The sequence below is a fragment of the Xenopus laevis genome, chromosome 8L (genome assembly GCF_017654675.1).
Source record: "Xenopus laevis strain J_2021 chromosome 8L, Xenopus_laevis_v10.1, whole genome shotgun sequence".
Classification (NCBI taxonomy): Eukaryota; Metazoa; Chordata; class Amphibia; order Anura; family Pipidae; genus Xenopus; species Xenopus laevis.
This window is the reverse complement of record NC_054385.1, coordinates 12,127,152-12,145,091: the sequence shown is the minus strand read 5'-3', so window position 1 is coordinate 12,145,091 and position 17,940 is coordinate 12,127,152. Positions and strand designations below refer to the sequence as shown.

Sequence of the window (17,940 nt, the reverse complement as noted above, 5' to 3'; positions counted from 1 at the left end):
TTCCTTTCCTTATTGAAATCACATGTGCAGGGAATTGTGGGGTTTGGAGGATGCAGGCTGGGGACAGCTGTACGGAACGCATTTTAGGACATACTCCGAGGAAATTCCTGTCCTGTATGCAATCTCCTATGCTAGAGGAATGCAACATCTCCTGCTTTTCAACTCACCCCTCCCTCAAAGCAGAAGTCACACCTCGCTCCTCCCTCCTCGGCTGTCAGCTCCTGCTCCTCAGTCATCCAACTTGGGTCCTCACTCCTCCCTCCTCAGCCATCTGACATGGGTCCTGGGTCCTCCCTCCTCAGCCATCCGTCCTGGGTGGTCTTTTTGAGTGTTTTTTTTTTTTTAAACTTCCGTTTCTTTATGTGATGTCATTTAGCGGAGGGCGAAGTGCGGACGGCTGAAAAGGGAAAGCGGAAGGCTGAGTGCTGAGGAAAGAGGGTGGAGGGCTGAGCAGGGAGGCCAGAAGGCGGAGGACTGAGGGCGGAAGGTGGAGGGCTGAGGAGGGAGTTTGTGTGGCTGATGGTTGAGAAGGGAGGGTAGAGGACGGAGGTGTGACTGCAGCATTTCAGGATGACTGACAGTAAAAACACCCGATGCAGCAATCCAAAGCCATAGGAGATCGCATGGAGGACAGGGATTTCCCCGGAGGATGTCCTAAAATGCATTCCGTACAGCTGGCTATTGATACAAAGTAACAGTAGCCAGCCAGCTCAGCAAAGTAGTCAGCCAGCTCAGCAAAGTAGTCAGCCAGCTCAGCAGAAGAGCAGGGGGCTAGACTTAGGGAACTGTTCCAAACCATTAAAAATCATGAAAATAATAATATATTGCAAAGTTGCTTGAAATTATGTTTACTTTTCAAAAAGCTCAAGTTATGTTTTTGTGGAGTTGCCCTTTAATGTCACATATAGCTTGTGGTGACATCATTAAGGCCTGCAGGTAATGTTGTCTTGTTGATATGGCGTTTGTGGATCTTAGCGGGTCCAAGCTGGTAAAAATGTGGTGCAGGTCACAGGACCTGTTAAAATCTTGAAAACTTACTCCCCTGGTTTTTTTTTTTTCTATGATGAACCACATACTTTAATGTAAATGGCTGTGACTGTGTCATTATGGTCATCACATGTCGGAGATTCAGGAATTCACTTACCCTCTATTTGTGGGACAGTCTCTAGACCCAAAGTCTGTATTTAATACAGATGTTCTGTAGGAAGAATAACCTTATTAATATTGCACATGCATAATGTAAGGCTAATGAATTGTACTTGACACTTCTATTTCTGCTTTCATAAATAAACCACTTGTTCCAAGGATCACTGAGGATTTTCTTATTTAATAAACGATTTCACTGCCAAATTTGCAAAGAAATAATGCAAGGTACTTTTTCTCGGGAGCAACTGGTGTATAATTAACAAGGCTGAAGAAGTCATGGTATTAGTTTGATCCAAGACATTGGGCCTGATTGCTATTTTTCTCCATGATGATGGCCGGACCCTTCAGTAGAAGCACCAGTGATTGGGTCTAGATAGGGGAAAGTACCAAACAAACATCAAATTACGAAAACCGCTTGTTCTTACATATGGCTTCTTTGAGTCATAATTATTAACCACCTACGTGAGTTTTTTTCACAGTTGCCCCGATGTCATGCCTAAGTATATGTTGGCACCTGTGCCTGAGTGGGTGTAGTCTGGATATAGTCTTGTCTATAGTCAGGGCTGTTAAGCTCAACGCTAAGAGATTTTGAATGGCGTCATTATTTCATTGTAATCTGGCCCCCTGAACGTGTAGTATAGTAAATATTCAACCTACCATATTTTAACAGTTGAGTAGCATTGCTCTAGATTAAGGCTGTCAACCTCAAGGGCCATTGTTTGGAAGTGGCCCTCCAAGGGAAATTTGAGGACCTCCGATCACTTTTTTTTGTACAGCTTCCAAGCTTCAGATACTGCCAGTTTTTCTTCCTAGCCAATCACAACAAACAAGATTGCCTCCTTAATGGAGAACTAAACCCCCAAACTAATGAAAACCCCTACCCCCCCCCCGCACAGGTCTTAAGACCTGTAAATACCCCTAAGTATTTAATTACCCCTTGATGCAGAGTCAGAGCAGCGGAGCTCACAGGCGCCATCTTCACCGCTTCGGGAGTCTTCAGTAAGCAAGCAGCGTATCGGCGCATGCACAGTTCTAGCAATTGTTCAGTCTCGAACAACTGCGCATGCACCGTCAGCCACGGAAATTGGCGAAGGGACCCAAATATTCCCGAAAATCTGAAGATGGTCGCCCCTGACCTCCCCAGACTCTGCATCGAGGGTTAATTTAAGACTTAGGGTCATTTATACAGTAGCTATTAACACCATTGCGGAGGGGAACAGGGAGGTGGGACTATGGAGGGTAGGGGTTTTCATTAGTTTGGGGGTTTAGTTCTCCTTTAAGGCAGCCATACACAAGCTGATCAATGACGAACTGGGGTATCTGGGTCCATATATAACCAGCCCAAATGATCAAAACAACAGGAAGCGAAGATGAGCTTTAATCTCATTTAGCAACCTTGCCAAACAAGTGAATCTTACTATGCATGCATTCAGTATATTCAGTACATTCCTAGGCAAAAGTAGTCATGGTTGCACTTGAACCTCTGCTCCAGGAGAAGCTGTTTTCATTTTGCTGATAAAAATTAGACCTGTATTAATTTAATATATACATATATTTTCTCTATGCAGCTGAAGCTGAGCTCTTGTGGAAGCAAAGCAAAGAGTTAAGAAATGAGTGCAAGTCTCTCTCTAAAGAAGCAGCCGAAGTCTTGTCCATGATCAGCCAGCAGGGGGCATTGCAAAGGTAGGAAGTACCACAAACACACTATGGTTATAATCCCTCAATATATATTGAGGCAGTTGCACTGTTTTGATTGGTAAATAAGACATTTTGGGATGGCTTTTTTTGTCCTGAGAGTAGGGCTAATGTTTACCTTGAAAATTTATTGCTGATATTCCCATGTTATATAAGTGCGACATCTCTACGATCAAATGAAGATCAGCTTGGAGTTGATGTGTTCTCCCTGTGTTTAGATAGGAATCCTCTGGGTATGTCAGTTTCCTCCTACAGTGGATAACACAAGTTAATAAAAGCTGCTGACTTGTTCCCTTGAGACCTACTTGGCTGCTTAAGGTGGCCATAGACGCACAGATAATATTGCACAAAACTAATTTTCATACGATATTCTGTGCGTGTTTGGTGGTAAAAGAGCCGACCAGTATCGGCAGAAGGGCTGGATGGAAAATTTTGATTGGGTGCCTTTGAAGGCACTTAAACATCGTCCATTGTTGTGCTGTGAATCATCAGATACAGGGAGAATTCTATTGTTTCTAGGGATGCACCGAATCCAGGATTTGTTTCGGGATTCCTCCAAGATTCAGCCTTTTTCAGTAGGATTCGGATTCGGCTGAATCCTTCTGCCGAGCTGAATCCTAATTTGTATATGCAAAATAGGGGTGGGGAGGGAAAGCAGATGACTTTTTGTCACAAAACAAAGAAGTAAAAAATGTTTTCCCCTTCCCACCCCTAATTGCAAATTAGGATTCAGTTCGACCTAATCTTTCGCGAAGGATTCAGGAGTTCGGTCGAATCCAAAATAGTGGATTAGGTGCATCCCTTATTGTTTCTACCAGCATATCTGATGATTCAGCTCTACACGTGTGTATTGAAATGAACAATCTTTTTTGGAAAGATCTTTTCCAAGAAAGATCGTAATTGTTAACGTTTATGGCCACCTTTATTGGTCAGTGTATGAGGCCACCAACAAGTGTGCCCAACTGTTATATGACTAAAAGAATAGGCTGATATCAACTGGACAGGTTTAAAAATCCAGTTGGATGAGGAGTGCATCAGCTCATTGATGCGGCCCTTTTCCAATGGCCTCCGTATACTTTAGTATATGATATGACAACGATTGGATCTGCATGACTTTGCAAATCGCATGGATGGCCTGATCTGCTTGTTTGGTGAGGTTGCCAAATAGGTCACCCATGAGCATGGCCAACGTGGTAGCATATAACCACCTTTGCTGCTAGATTTCAGGGCTTCTGAAGGAATTCGATTTGGGAAATTAGATAGTATACACCTTGGAAAGGGAATGATTTTATCTTTTTGAGCTGTGTCTTTATAAAGAGGCTAATACTATTTAAATTCCCAGGCAGCCAATGGGAGAAGGTTCATACAGGACTACGAGAGGCTCCAGAGAATCTCTGAATGCAAGTGAGATTCATCAGAGAAAAGAGAAAACACTAACCAGCAAAGCCAATAAACAGGACAGTCAGCCCAAGCTCCTTACCAAGGTATGGTTACACATCATTCAGTGCGCCGCTTTTCTTTTCCGTATACCGTTTTATCATCATGGCTAAATAAAAAGCCATGTAGACACTGATGATGAAAACTGACGATTGGAGACGCAAATACTCATAATACATAAATTAACTATAAAAGTAAGAGCATCTTGCTTTGTAGGAATGCCCAGTCTTATCAGTTGCTGAACTCCAGGATACCTGGGTCGTCTTTACTTTACTTTAATTACAAAGGCATTCCTACATTATAAGAGACTTGCCAACCACACTTTATCTGATGGTTTTTTATTTCCTATCATACTTAGGAAAATGATCAACTGAGAGTTTTAAGCAAAAAGTTTGAGTTTCTGAGGAAAGAAGCGCCTGAGGTGATGAGGGAACTCAATTCTCTCCAGCATCAATTAAAATGCCATCCAGAGGTGAAGAGCAAGGTAAGTGATGGTTTCGTCACACTGGGACATGCTAAATCCTTCTGGCCTCTAGGCATTTTAAAGGGGAATTATTCAACTACAGAAGGGCGGTGGAAGATAATAAATGCTGTGGTCTGACTTAGTCTTAGGGAGGATGGAAACTGCAAGCTCAGTTAGTAATGGCTTCATAGAAGCTGGAAAATATATTCATCTCCTTTAGGAAACCAAGCTCAACTGCATTTTGTAGCAAGACAATATAATCTGGCCATACCAAGGCTGATGTTAGCAGCTTACTCAGACCAAAAGCCTGACCTGCCCAACTGATTTATGGCCAGGTTTGAAAATCCTGCTGTGCAAGGACGCCTTCAAAAGGTCCTCTCCCACTAGTTCTGCTTCTGTTGAGATCCAATCATTGGCCTAGTACCGTAACCAAGAGAGGAATCCCCTTTATTGGGCCCACCATGTGGATGGCGAAATCAGGGCTCATTTGCTAATCTTGCCCAAGCAGCAGATCTATTTGTGTATACTTCGATTATGAGTCCTGGTGGTTCACTGTTGGGGGTTTTCTTGCTTAAGATTAAGGCTCACTTAAGACATTTTGTTCAAGGCCGCCAACCCTCCCCTTTACGCAGAGACACCATGTGGAATACATTATCCTGCTTTGGTGCTCTTCCAGTTGTGTCACCATGTTACATGGGAGGTCTGCAACAGGCAATGTAAATGGATATTTAACAACATGCATAGAATACCCCAACATGTAGAATAACCAAAAATGTGCTATATACTCCTCAATTATCATATTGATGTTTTTCTGGAGCAGGTAGCACATGGAAAAAGGTACCTTCTGGAGCTTACACATTGCATAGGTAGGAAGGAAATGGGGAGGGAGTATATATATATATAGAGAGAGAGAGAGCATACTGTGTATACTTCATACAGAGAAGCCTGCCCATGAATTAAAACCAAGCTGTAGGTACAGAATTGGTTACAATATATACAGGTATGGGACCTGGTACAGAATGCTCGGGACCTGGGGGTTTCTGGATAAGGGATATTTCTGTAATTTTGATCTTCGTACATTAAGTGTACTAGAAAATCATGTAAACATTAAATACATCCAATAGGCTGGTTTTGCTTCCAATAAGGATGAATTATATCTTAGGTGGGATCAAGTACAAGCTACTGTTTATTATTATTATTATTATTATTATTATTATTATTATTATGAAAAGGGAAGTTGGATCAAATGGAGTCTATGGGAGATGAGCATTCTGTAATTCAGAGCTTTCTGGATAACGGATCCCATACCTGTACTAGTTTAGCTTTAAAACCAATGTTCTTGGCCTTAATGAAGACGTGGTACAGTCTGTCATAATGCAGAAAAAGGAAATGTATTAAAAGGACTCCTACTGAGTTCTTAATATATGATAAATTTAAAGTCATTCTCTGTGAAGGTACAGTGCCAATTTAGAGGTCACGTCTGGTCTGGTGTGTATTGGGCATATTGAGTAGTAACCATATTTGAGAATGGATACACATTATATATAGATAGAGATACATCTATCTATATATATCTATATATCTTTATCTATCTATCTATATATATATATATATATATATATATATATATATATATATATATATATATATATATTATATATATATATAAACACACACACATACACACACACACACACAATCTCTGGTTCTTCCTCTTGAAACAATGTGGCAGAAGTCCGTTTTCCACAAGATCAGCTGGCTTTTGCACCATTCTTTCTGGAGTCAGAACCAGTAGTGCAGAGAATACAAACACCCAGGCAGAGCTTACAAGCAGCAATACGCCTCTTTTGCCTGCTGTAGGATCTGGCACTTGGCTTGCTGAGATTGCTGGGATCTGTAGGTTTTTAACGTAATGTCTCTGCCATTGATCTCGATTTCCAACCCATGTTCTTTTCCCCTCTCCTTGTGCAGACAGGTCTTTGGCATTTTTGCAAAGTAAGATCACCAAGCAAGTCTGCTGCGCTTGTTGGAGACGAGCCAGATGTTTTAATATAGATCCTTCCATCATAATGATGAAAAAAAATTGAGCGCCCTCTCCTCTCGTAGTCAATAAAAGGACAAAAACTGTCCCAGAAAGTAAATCTCTGCTCCTCGGGCAGCTGGCACATCCAGCAGCAGATCATGTTTATCTTGGCAGTGCCCCTTAACTCTTCCCTTACTGCTCACTACTACAACTTACCAGCCAGGAGCTGAGCAGCGTCATTCTGTGGAGTTGGGGGATGTATGTCGCTGGTGTATCAGCAGCTAAAGAGAACGGGAGAAATATAATGTAGGAAAGTGGTGGGTAATTCAGGAAGAAGCTTTGATATGTAAGGGGAGAGTTTTATGGTTCTTTTTTATAGTACATCTTAAAGGAACAGTTTGTATTTCTTTGACTATGCAAATAAAAGTGGGTGGAGCTCCCCTTGCAAAGATTAGACAATACCATGTGAAAGTCCCCTATCTTTCCAAATCTTGTAAAATTGTTTATTGTCCATATACAATATACAGTGTGCTTATGATCTTTTACCACCACGGCTAAAGGAACAGTAACACCAAAAAATTAAAGTGTTTGAAAAGAATGAAAATATAATGTAGTGTTGCCCTGCACTTGTATGACCGGTGTATTTGCTTCAGAAAGACTACTATAGTTTATATAAATAAGCTGCCGTGTAGCCATGGGGGCAGCCATTCAAGCACAGGATACACAGTAGATAACAGATAAGTACTACTATAGTTTATATAAACAAGCTGCCGTGTAGCCATGGGGGCAGCCATTCAAACACAGGATACACAGTAGATAACAAATAAGTACTACTATAGTTTATATAAACAAGCTGCTGTGTAGCCATGGGGGCAGCCATTCAAGCACAGGATACACAGTAGATAACAGATAAGTACTACTATAGTTTATATAAACAAGCTGCTGTGTAGCCATGGGGGCAGCCATTCAAGCACAGGATACACAGTAGATTACAGATAAGTACTACTATAGTTTATATAAACAAGCTGCTGTGTAGCCATGGGGACAGCCATTCAAGCACAGGATACACAGCAGATTACAGATAAGTACTACTATAGTTTATATAAACAAGCTGCTGTGTAGCCATGGGGGCAGCCATTCAAGCACAGGATACACAGTAGATAACAGATAAGTACTACTATAGTTTATATAAACAAGCTGCCGTGTAGCCATGGGGGCAGCCATTCAAGCACAGGATACACAGTAGATAACAGATAAGTACTACTATAGTTTATATAAACAAGCTGCCATGTAGCCATGGGGGCAGCCATTCAAGCACTGGATACACAGTAGATAACAGATAAGTACTACTATAGTTTATATAAACAAGCTGCTGTGTAGCGATGGGGGCAGCCATTTAAAGCTGAAGAAGGAGAAAAGGCACAGGACACACAGCAGATAACAGATAAGCTCTGTAGCATACAATGGGGTTCTATAGAGCTTACCTGCAATCTACTGTGTATCCTGTGCGTGAATGGCTGCCCCCATGGCTACACGTATGCGCTGAAACAAACTTTATAGCTGGCCACAGCCTACTTAATTTACTATGCTGTGTACACACGGAGCATCAGGGATTTGCCATAGTTTTTGGCATGTATTCCATGGGTGCCTGACCCACTGCAGGACTCTGGGGTATATTTATCCAAGAGTGAAGTTAAAGATCACCGCAGTCCGCTACAGTGAAATCCCGCCTCTCTCCATTCATTCTTATGGCATTTTTAAAGACGTATTTATCAAAGGGGGAACTTTCACTTTCACCCATTGATAAATACTTCTAAAAATCCTATAGAAATAAATGGAGAGAGGGGGTATTTCACTCTAGTGGACTGTGGTGATCTCTAACTTCACTCTTTTGATATATATACCCCTATGTTTGGGGAGTGGGACGGAGGCCCTTTATCCCGGTCCTTGGTTTATATGGACATATAATACACAAAAGCCATGAATATCTTGGAAATTATATCCTTATAAACGGTGAGTTCTGATGTCATCAGTTATAAACGGTGAGTTCTGATGTCACATGACTCATTGAAACTTGTGTATTATAATTAATAAAGTAACCCCAGTTGTAAAATATGAGGATATTAGAAGTTGCCTCGGAGTTCCATGACCTGTATAAAAACACTCGGCCTTCGGCCTCGTGTTTTTATATGGTCATGAAACTCCTCAGTAACTTATAATATCCTTATATTTTACAAGAGGGGGTACTTTATTCACTATATATCCTATAAGGAGTCCACTCTTCCTTTTGACACATTGCTAAATTCATGGGGTTGTTCTAGTTGCAGGGCTCAAGCTGTCCCGGGACCAGTGGGCTCATCGGAAGACTGACTGGCCTGACTGCCAAAAACTATGGCCAATCTGCCCCCCACCCTTAGCACTGTGTTGTTGGTATCAACCCGGAATACTGCCTGTTTGCTGTAACTGGTTGTAAAAAGCAGAGTAGCCATGCGGGTTTGGTGGGCACCATCTCACACCTCTTGATGTCCTCGTCTGACTGCCAGCCTGGAGAATGCTCAGTGTAATACTTGAAGGGAGCAGAGGACAAGTGTGAAGCACCATAGGAAAGGCACATATGGTGGGTTGATTGAATTAACTGGGGACAATAAAATCCCTCTGAGCACTGAATGTGCCCATTTAGCATCCACTTACATAGTTATTTACATAGTTAAATCAGGTTGAAAAAAATACAAAGTCCATCAAGTTCAACTCCTCCATTTGAAAACCCAGCATCCATACACACAGCCCTCCATACCCTCACATAAATTATATACACCCATATCTATACTAACTTGTACATCCTTGGTATATAATACAGTTGCAAATGTTTTAGTTCATGTATCATTTAACATTTCATTAAAACAATAATGTATTCGAGTGGCTTTGAATTATGAGTACACTCCAAACACTGACATAAGAGATGTTAGTATTTCTCAATAAATATACATATATTTTTGGCGTGTTAATACGCTGAGAATCCATGCTGTAAACTGTGACTTGTGTGTATTTGTAAAAATGTCAGAAAAGTAGGATTTGCCTGCAGCACTTTACAGATGTTTATTTCAGCATATGTATACGTCTCTCTTGAAGTCTGAGTGTTCCAGTATGACGTACTGTATAAACATGGCTTGGTCAGGAAGGGCCTGAGATATGTGAGGCTTGATAGTTTTGTATTATGATGGCAAGAGTATTTTATTTATTTCACTTGGTGATGGTTTATTTAAGGGCTTTCCCTTTATGCTAGTCTCCTGTAGGTTATAGATATATAGAAGCATTTGTGTGACAGTCACCCTGCTATAGTTCATGGGGTACCCAGGGCACAAATAAGCACTCACCCCAAATCTCCTCCTAACTGACCTTCAAGCTGGGCCCCCTTAGCTCATAACAAGGTTACAGATATATAGAAACATTGGGGTAACAGTCACCCTGCTACAGTTCCAGGGGTACCCAGGGCACAAATAAGCACTCACCCCAAATCTCCCCCTAACTGACCTTCAGGCTGGGCCCCCTTAGCTCATAACAAGGTTACAGATATATAGAAACATTGGGGTAACAGTCACCCTGCTATAGTTCCAGGGGTACCCAGGGCACAAATAAGCACTCACCCCAAATCTCCCCCTAACTGGCCTTCAGACTGGGCCCCCTTAGCTCATAATAAGGTTACAGATATATAGAAACATTGGGGTGTCCCCCTGCTATAGTTCCAGGGGTACCCAGGGCACAAATAAGCACTCGCCCCAAATCTCACCCTAACTGGCCTTCAGGCTGGACCCTCTTCGCTCATAACAAGATTATACACACACAAGTATATGTTAATATTGGGGTAACAGTCACACTGCTATAGTTCCAGGGGTACCCAGGGCACAAATTAGCAGCCACCCCATATCGCATGGAAGCCGTTTTGACCTAATAATTCCTGTGTGTACTCTTAAGCTGAATGTGTATGTTGGCTCCGTGTAGAGACGACTAGGGAGCCCTACATATGCCCAGCCTGCCATTCCTTTAGCTGTTGTTGAACTGCTCTACATAGAGGACTGTTGGAATATAGACAAACCTAAGGTTGAATATTCACGTTACTTATGAAAAAATCTCCTAGCATTTTCATGGTGTGTATATGTTGTCTTATGGCTTTAGAAAGAGCAGGGGTGGAAGCCTGGCATGACTTCAGTGCCCAGCCCTCGTTTCCTGCCTTCTCCCAGTCCTTTGTGTCCATATTTGGTTAGTGGAATGTAGTATGTCAGGGGAGTAATAGATTCAGAGCCCAATGTCTGTGCTCCAGGCTATGAAGATATTGCCTGGGAAACCCAGCCTTGAAACAGATCCTTTAAGTGCCTCTGTTCTAGAAATAACCATGTGAAATTATAACCCCTATTGCGTTATATTGGCCCATGGGATAGAGTCTTCTCTGGTGTTATTTAGCCAATGGAGAAGAACCTGAATTTGGTGAATGGAATCTGCCATTAGAGAATATGTCCGGTGAGCTGGTAATATACGCACTAATAAAAGCTGCTTCTGGTCGAATAAAGCATTCCAATATTATTTGGGACCATACTTTACATCATTTGGGACCATTACACACCCAGATTTAAGCATTGTTTGTTAAAAACATGGCAAACAGTGTTTGGATTTTAGCACTATGCCCACTATTAGAAAATCAAGCTAAAAAATACTTAAATAACATTTTCTGTGCCATGAATCATAGGATCTATGTTGCTGACATGGAGGCGCCAGCGCTGTAGATCATAAGCTGTGGGCTGATTTCACCCAGTCAGCTATCAAGGAATGGGTTAAAGGAAAACTAAACCCTAAAAATTATTATGGGCAAAAATGACATATTTTATATACTGAACTTATTGCACAAGGCTAAAGTTTCAGCTTGTCAATAGCAGCAATGATCCAGGACTTCAAACTTGTCACAGGGGGTCACCATCTTGGAAAGTGTCTGTGACACTCACATGCTCAGTGGGCTCTGAGCAGCTGTTGAGAAGCTAAGCTTAGGGCTCGTCACTAATTATCCAGCAGAAAATTAGCTTCCCCTGTAATATAAACTGATGCTACAGGGCTGATTATTAAATTCTGATGTTAATTGCACTGGTTTCTGTGCTGCCATGTAGTAATTATGTGTATTAATTACTAATCAGCCTTATATTGTGACATTTCTATTCTATGTGTACTGTATATTGTGAGTGGGTCCCTAAGCTCAGTAAGTGACAGCAGCACAGAGCATGTGCAGTGAATCAGCAGAAAAGAAGATGGGGAGCTACTGGGGCATCTTTGGGGACACAGATCTTTACTGTTAAAGGGCTGTGGTTGCCTTGGGCTTATACAGAAACCCAAAACATAATGTACAACATTTCTCACCTACTTCTTTAGTTAAGATGTAGTTCTCCTTTAAGGATTCTAGGCATGTCCCTACTAAATAAATACATTTAAGCTCATCTTTCAGCCATCTGGGATTCAAGAAAACAAAAGATCAGCATAAACTCTTGAACTTGGTCTATTTTTTTCACTGTGGTTTGGTCTGTGAATAGGCAGCTAGTGGTTGTAATACGATTAGGGATGGGGTTGTTGCATGGCTTAGAGACAATGTGCGGAATGACTATTATATCCCAGCATGCTCTGTTTCTCAACTTACCTTCAGCTTTTCCCACATAGTCAAAAAACATTCTTATTCTGAGATTTATAACTGTACTTACTCACACCCAAACACTTTGTGCAGCTCACCAGCCATATGATAGATTCAGACAAATCTTGAACAGAAGCTGAACCCTAATTTTCATTTGCAAATGAGGGCCAAAGAGTGAAAATGTTTCACTCCCTTGTTTGTGTGTGATGCAAAGTCACATGATCTTAAGCATCCAGGTTCGGTTTGGGCAGGCACTTCGATTTGGCGAAATCCTGCTGAAAAATGCTGAACCAAATCCTGGATTTGGTGCATCCCTACCTAGAACATAACAGTTTTAGGATCTGGATCTACTCTAGGAGTATCACCATCACAGGGGCCACTAAAAGACAAAGATTTAGCAAAGTAAAAGACATAGCACCTGGCTTATGCAACTTCTTGTTCTTTCTCTATTTTGACATCCCTCCCTGCTGTGAAGGCCAAGAAGATGAAGTCTAGTCGTGCAAACCCACCTATAACTACATTTCTTTCATTGCCCTGTATTTTGCTTTACAAAGCCAAGTAAGATTCTTAGACGACATCTGCTATTTTGTAGCGTTTGCCGTCAAATGAATCCTGACGAGGTGCAGACTTGCTGCAGGGGATTTCTGTATTTCCTGATTTGTTGACCACTGTGAAGTGGAAATGTGGTGGATTTTTACTCCTACTGTCCAATGTCGTGACTTCTCCAGAAAGTTTCGAGTTCTGTACTTCCCATTCGACTTCACTCCAATTTATCACGTTTCCACGATTGATCCACAGACATAACCACTGTCTGAGTTGCTGCTCATTTATATAAGCAATAATATTGCATTCATGGGTTAGGTCAAATGCAATATGGCTGCCTAACTGCATCACAAACTGTTAAAGGAGAAGGTATACCATTTTACACTTGGGGTGCCAAAAGTTAGGCACCCCTAAGTGATTCCTTTTTCTAACCGGACACCCAGGGCCGGTGCACCGGCCGGGGTTCTTCTAGCGAGCACCACGGAGCAATCTGCTTCTTCGGTTTTCAAATTTCCTGGGGCAGACGAATGTTCAGTAGAGTGAAATAGCCTGCTTCTTCGTTAAAGTTTAGCTTTTCGCTCTACTTGCATGTGCACCCGCGTGAAGTCCCGAAGAAGCAGGGAGAGGATCGTTCCATGGTGCTTGCTAGAAAAAAAAATGGATGACCTCCGGTGAAGCATTTTGGAGGACACTGGCCCTAGGCCCCTCAGTTTATTGGAAATCTTGAGGCCGACCAGTAGTAATTGCGTGGAAAGCTTTGTTCTCGGCATAATAGACCCGTAAATGTATAAAGGGGATAAAAACCGCAACTTCTGTACAGCAGGCAATGTGACTAATCTACGCACGTCATCATCAAAAGTGAAAGGGCCCCTCTTATGCCTTATATAATTGATGTAATTGCCAAAGGAAAATGACCTGGGCAATATATTCCCTGCTGATGGAAGGCGGCAGAGGAAGAAAGACGTGCTGTCAGCGCACATCTGGTACACGGTAACCCCTCTTGAAAAAGTCTAAATATGCTGAAAGATGGCAGTTGAGTGAATTCCTGACAAGGGATACAAATGTGTTGTTATGATCCCCTCCTGCTGACTTAGGCCTAGACTAGACCCAGGGGAGGGCACATGAATATATCTTGCCCCTTGCTGGGGGAGGATGTACTGATAAGGCAAAGTAGATGATCTCATTAAAATCATTTCCTGAGTAGTAGAAGTAGAGCAGTGTAGGTTAAAATGTAACTGGGATTTAACAGGATTAAATCACCAAAGAACCACTGACCGTCATTCTGAAAGACTGGTTTTCTGTCGTTTATATGGCATTACTTATTATCAAGTAGAAGCGTGGTAAAGATAAAAATAATAAAAAATTTAAGGCAGAGCAAACCAAAGCCCCACTCCACTCTTTTTATAATGCCAGTTGCTCAGGATCGGAAGACTGACTTACAAGCTTTCTGCCTTGATTGCTTCTTGCACAGAACTGTGCGCATTTTAACTAGACAATTGCTAAAGTGCACATGGACTGGTGTAAGCCCTGATCAATACGTAATCACCTACGGGCGAGATCACAGGGTATGCTTTAAACAGGCGACGTGTGATAGAAAATCTTTGTAGAAGGGAATATAACCAGGGGTGGAAGTGATTCAAGCAATGAGGTAAGGGGCAGCAGGCAGGCTTTTATTGTATGGGGGCAAACTTCAGTGAGCGATTTCCCTACTCCTTTTTTTCTGGGCGCAAAGCCTCTACATTGCCATAAGTGTAGTGTAAATTTATATTAGGTTATTTGGGGATTCTAGCTGAAATCCACTACTGGCCTAGGGCGGGGGTTGTAAATACACATATACAGGTATGATATCCGTTATCCAGAAAGCTCAGAATTATGGAAAGGCCATCTCCCATAGACTCCCATTTTATCCAAATAATCTAAATTTTTAAAAATGATTTTCCTTTTCTCTGTAATAATAAAACACTAGCTTGGACTTGATCCCAACTAAGATATAATTAATCCTTATTGGAAGCAAAAACCAGCCTATTGGGTTATTTAATGTTTACATCATTTCCTAGTAGACTTAAAGGTATGAAAGATCCAATCCATTGCCCAGAAAACCCCAGGTCCTGAGTGTGTGTGTATATATATATATATATAATATATATATATATATTCAGCACAGTACAGCAGAGAAAAGTTGCTGCAGAATCATTGCCTGCAGCGTTCACGTGGGATCGTCTCTGGACACTTGCTAATTTGGCTCTCCGTTTTTCCCATTAGCTACTTTCTGTATATATAAATACACTTTCTGTCTAAATAAACACTTCAGTTACACTCTCTATGTTACCATAGGCTGAGGGTGGTGGCAGACGGGGAGATAAGTCGCCCATCGACAAATCTTCACTACTTCGGATGACTAATCTTCCCAAATGCCTTCCTGCCGGCAAGAAAACGAATTGCTTCGGATTTCTGAAGTTGCCCAAAGTTGCCTCACGAGGAAACTTGAGGGGGCTTCAGAAACCTGAAGCAATTTATATGCCATCCCGCCAGCAATTCGTATTCTTGCCAGTGGGAAGGCATAGTTGCCCGAAGTAGAGAGAATTTGTCACAGGGCGACTAATCTCCCCCCGTCTGCCACTGCCCTAAAGGTTCAGTTGTGCAGGAGCCACTTTTCTCCCCTAAATTCCGGTTCCCTCGTGTTCCCTAAGCAGCGCTGATCACAGCCCAGTGTCTCTGAGTAAAATTCCATTTGCGTGAGCAGAGACGGCAATCACTGTTTTTGTTTTCAAACACAGATCTTTTACACACTAAGGGCCATCTTGCCAAAGAGCCAGTGAACAATTGTTTGACATTTTTGTTAGTTATCAAACCAAATCCACTCCCTTTTTTTTTGTTTTACTATATTAGGGCATTTGTTGGAAGCTGTGTAGATTTTAGCCTTCTGTACATATTTCTTTTTCCAACCTTGCAAACTCTCTTCTTCTTCTTCTTTCCAATTAACCCCTGGTATGCCATGACGTTCAAAAATCATTTATTTTAAGTGACATTCAATTGGACAGTCCACAGTGAAGCAGGCTAACCAAATAACCTGATTGCAAAGGCCCCTTTCCATATGTGGACAGGTAGAGAGAGCCTACTTTTCAGAATTAATAGCCATTAGACCAGGTCCGGACTGAGAATTAAAATAGGCCCTGGCATTTCAGGTACACAGAGGCCCAATCAGCCCATATAGAAGCCCAAACAGCCCCACCAGCCCACTAAATACTGACTTTCTATGGGACCTTATAGCAGCCCCTCTGGCATTTGCCAGAACCCACAGATTGCCAGTCCGGGCCTGTATTAGACTAAGGGTCTGGCCACACGGGCAGATTGGGGTAGATAAGTCGCCAGGCAACAGATCTCCTCTTCTTTGCAGCGACTAATCTCCCCAATCTGCTTTCCCCTGCCTTCTGCCGGGTAAAATATAAATCGCCTGGGGGCAGGCACACGGAGCGCTTCGTTTTCCAAAGTCATCCGAAGTTTCCTAATGAGGCAATTTCGGGCGACTCCGGAAAACGGAGTGCCCCGTGTGCTTGTCCCCATGCGATTTACGTTTTAGCCGCGGAAGGCAGATCGGGGAAATTAGTTGCCACGAAAAAGAGGAGATGTCGCCTGGCGACTAATCTTCCTTTGTGGCCAGACTCTCAAGGTGGTCCAACCTCTCCAGACCAAGTTTGCAGCTTATTGGTCTATGCAGGGTCGGACTGGAGCCTTGGGGGCCAACTGGAGCTGCAAACAAACGGCCCTCCTGGCAGTCCCCTGGGGCCCCCTCAGACCTCCAATTCCCAGGCCCACCATGCACAGGTTCATTTCTTTATGGGGCAGCCGGGGGCACAGGTTTGGACCGGCTGGGGCCCGTCGTTTGTTTTTTCCAGTGTCCTGACACTGGGCCTATGTAGGGGGTCCTACTGACTGACTGCCAGATATCCATTGCCCAGGTCAGAAAATCCCATCGGGCAAGGATAAGCTCTCCCAATGGGGTCTCTATAGGTCCCTAATATGATTTAATTGTTGGCCTGGGGGCCAGATGATCATGATGATTTGGCCCAGTATATTGGTGGGCAAATCAGCATGGTGATCTTGTAGAGCAGTTCATACAGTGTATGCCCAGATTCAGTGGCATAGCTGCTTGCCACCTCCCTCCCAGCACCAAAACAAATAAGAAATGGATGAGGGGTGGTCTTGAATGGCCATTGCTTGCCTCGTGGATATAGCTTGGCTCCTTACTGGGCTCCCCACTAATTATGTCCCAGCTTAATACGGTGTTGCTCAGCATGTAGGGGTGTATCAAATGCACAGCAGTCATAAGACTCTCCTCTGTTCCACTTGAATGAATCTGCATGGGCCGAAAGAAGGTGAGCGAGAGTCTATGGGGCCTGTGGGGGTAGAATTTATTTAATGGTATACAGCATTTGTTCATACCTCTTACAGTATAAAGCAGCCCTGTCATAGCAGTACAAATGCTCAACCAAACAAAAAAAAAATGGCACAATATCCTGACTTTAAAATCAGGGGGAAAATTATGGACTTGTCAATGTGAAAAATGTCTGTGCTAATTCCTGGGCAAGGAGTGCCCTGACTTTCTGGCTCTCACCTGAAACGGCCCATTTATCATCAGTAAGAGCTGAGTCGGGACTTCCTTATCAGCCAGACGTGCTATGTACTGACAGCTGATGTATAAGGATTCGGAAGCCTGCAGGGTTCAAGATCTTCCTTTTGCACAAAATATTATGACACATGAAGCAAGACCTGTATTGTCTGTCTTTTATGTAGTGGTAGGCTAAGGGTAGAGACACACGAGAAGATTCGGGGAGATTTAGTCGCCCCGCGACTAATTGCCTCTTATTTCGGATGACTAACCTCTCTGAAAAGCCTTCCCTTCGTCTAGAATCTAAATCGACAGCTGGATGGCGCTCGGAGCACTCCGTTTTCCGAAGTTGCCTCACA

General features: G+C 42.6%; 1 protein-coding gene and 1 long non-coding RNA gene across 7 annotated transcripts in view; one reads left to right on the top strand and one right to left on the bottom strand.

The window, feature by feature from the left end:
• Window positions 1–17,940, top strand: part of LOC108704499 — a 50,228-nt gene that overhangs the window by 12,926 nt on the left and 19,362 nt on the right. For 4 of the 5 annotated variants that reach the window (XM_041573173.1, XM_041573170.1, XM_041573174.1 and 1 more), the window contains 3 exons: window positions 2,715–2,829; window positions 4,184–4,325; window positions 4,637–4,762. In XM_041573173.1, coding sequence (XP_041429107.1) covers window positions 2,715–2,829; window positions 4,184–4,325; window positions 4,637–4,762 — 383 coding nt within the window. Of the gene's footprint in view, window positions 1–2,714; window positions 2,830–4,183; window positions 4,326–4,636; window positions 4,763–6,712; window positions 7,346–17,940 lie in introns of those variants that run through there. The other variant, XM_041573172.1, reaches the window with a different exon arrangement.
• LOC121397109 lies at window positions 1,424–7,068 on the bottom strand. 2 transcript variants are annotated; one of them, XR_005963457.1, is made up of 4 exons: window positions 6,981–7,068; window positions 2,960–3,090; window positions 1,804–1,955; window positions 1,424–1,515 (listed from the first exon to the last, which is right to left on the bottom strand). It is a non-coding gene; the product is annotated as an uncharacterized LOC121397109 (long non-coding RNA). The 2 variants fall into 2 exon arrangements; XR_005963456.1 differs by lacking the exon at window positions 6,981–7,068 and adding an exon at window positions 6,570–6,657.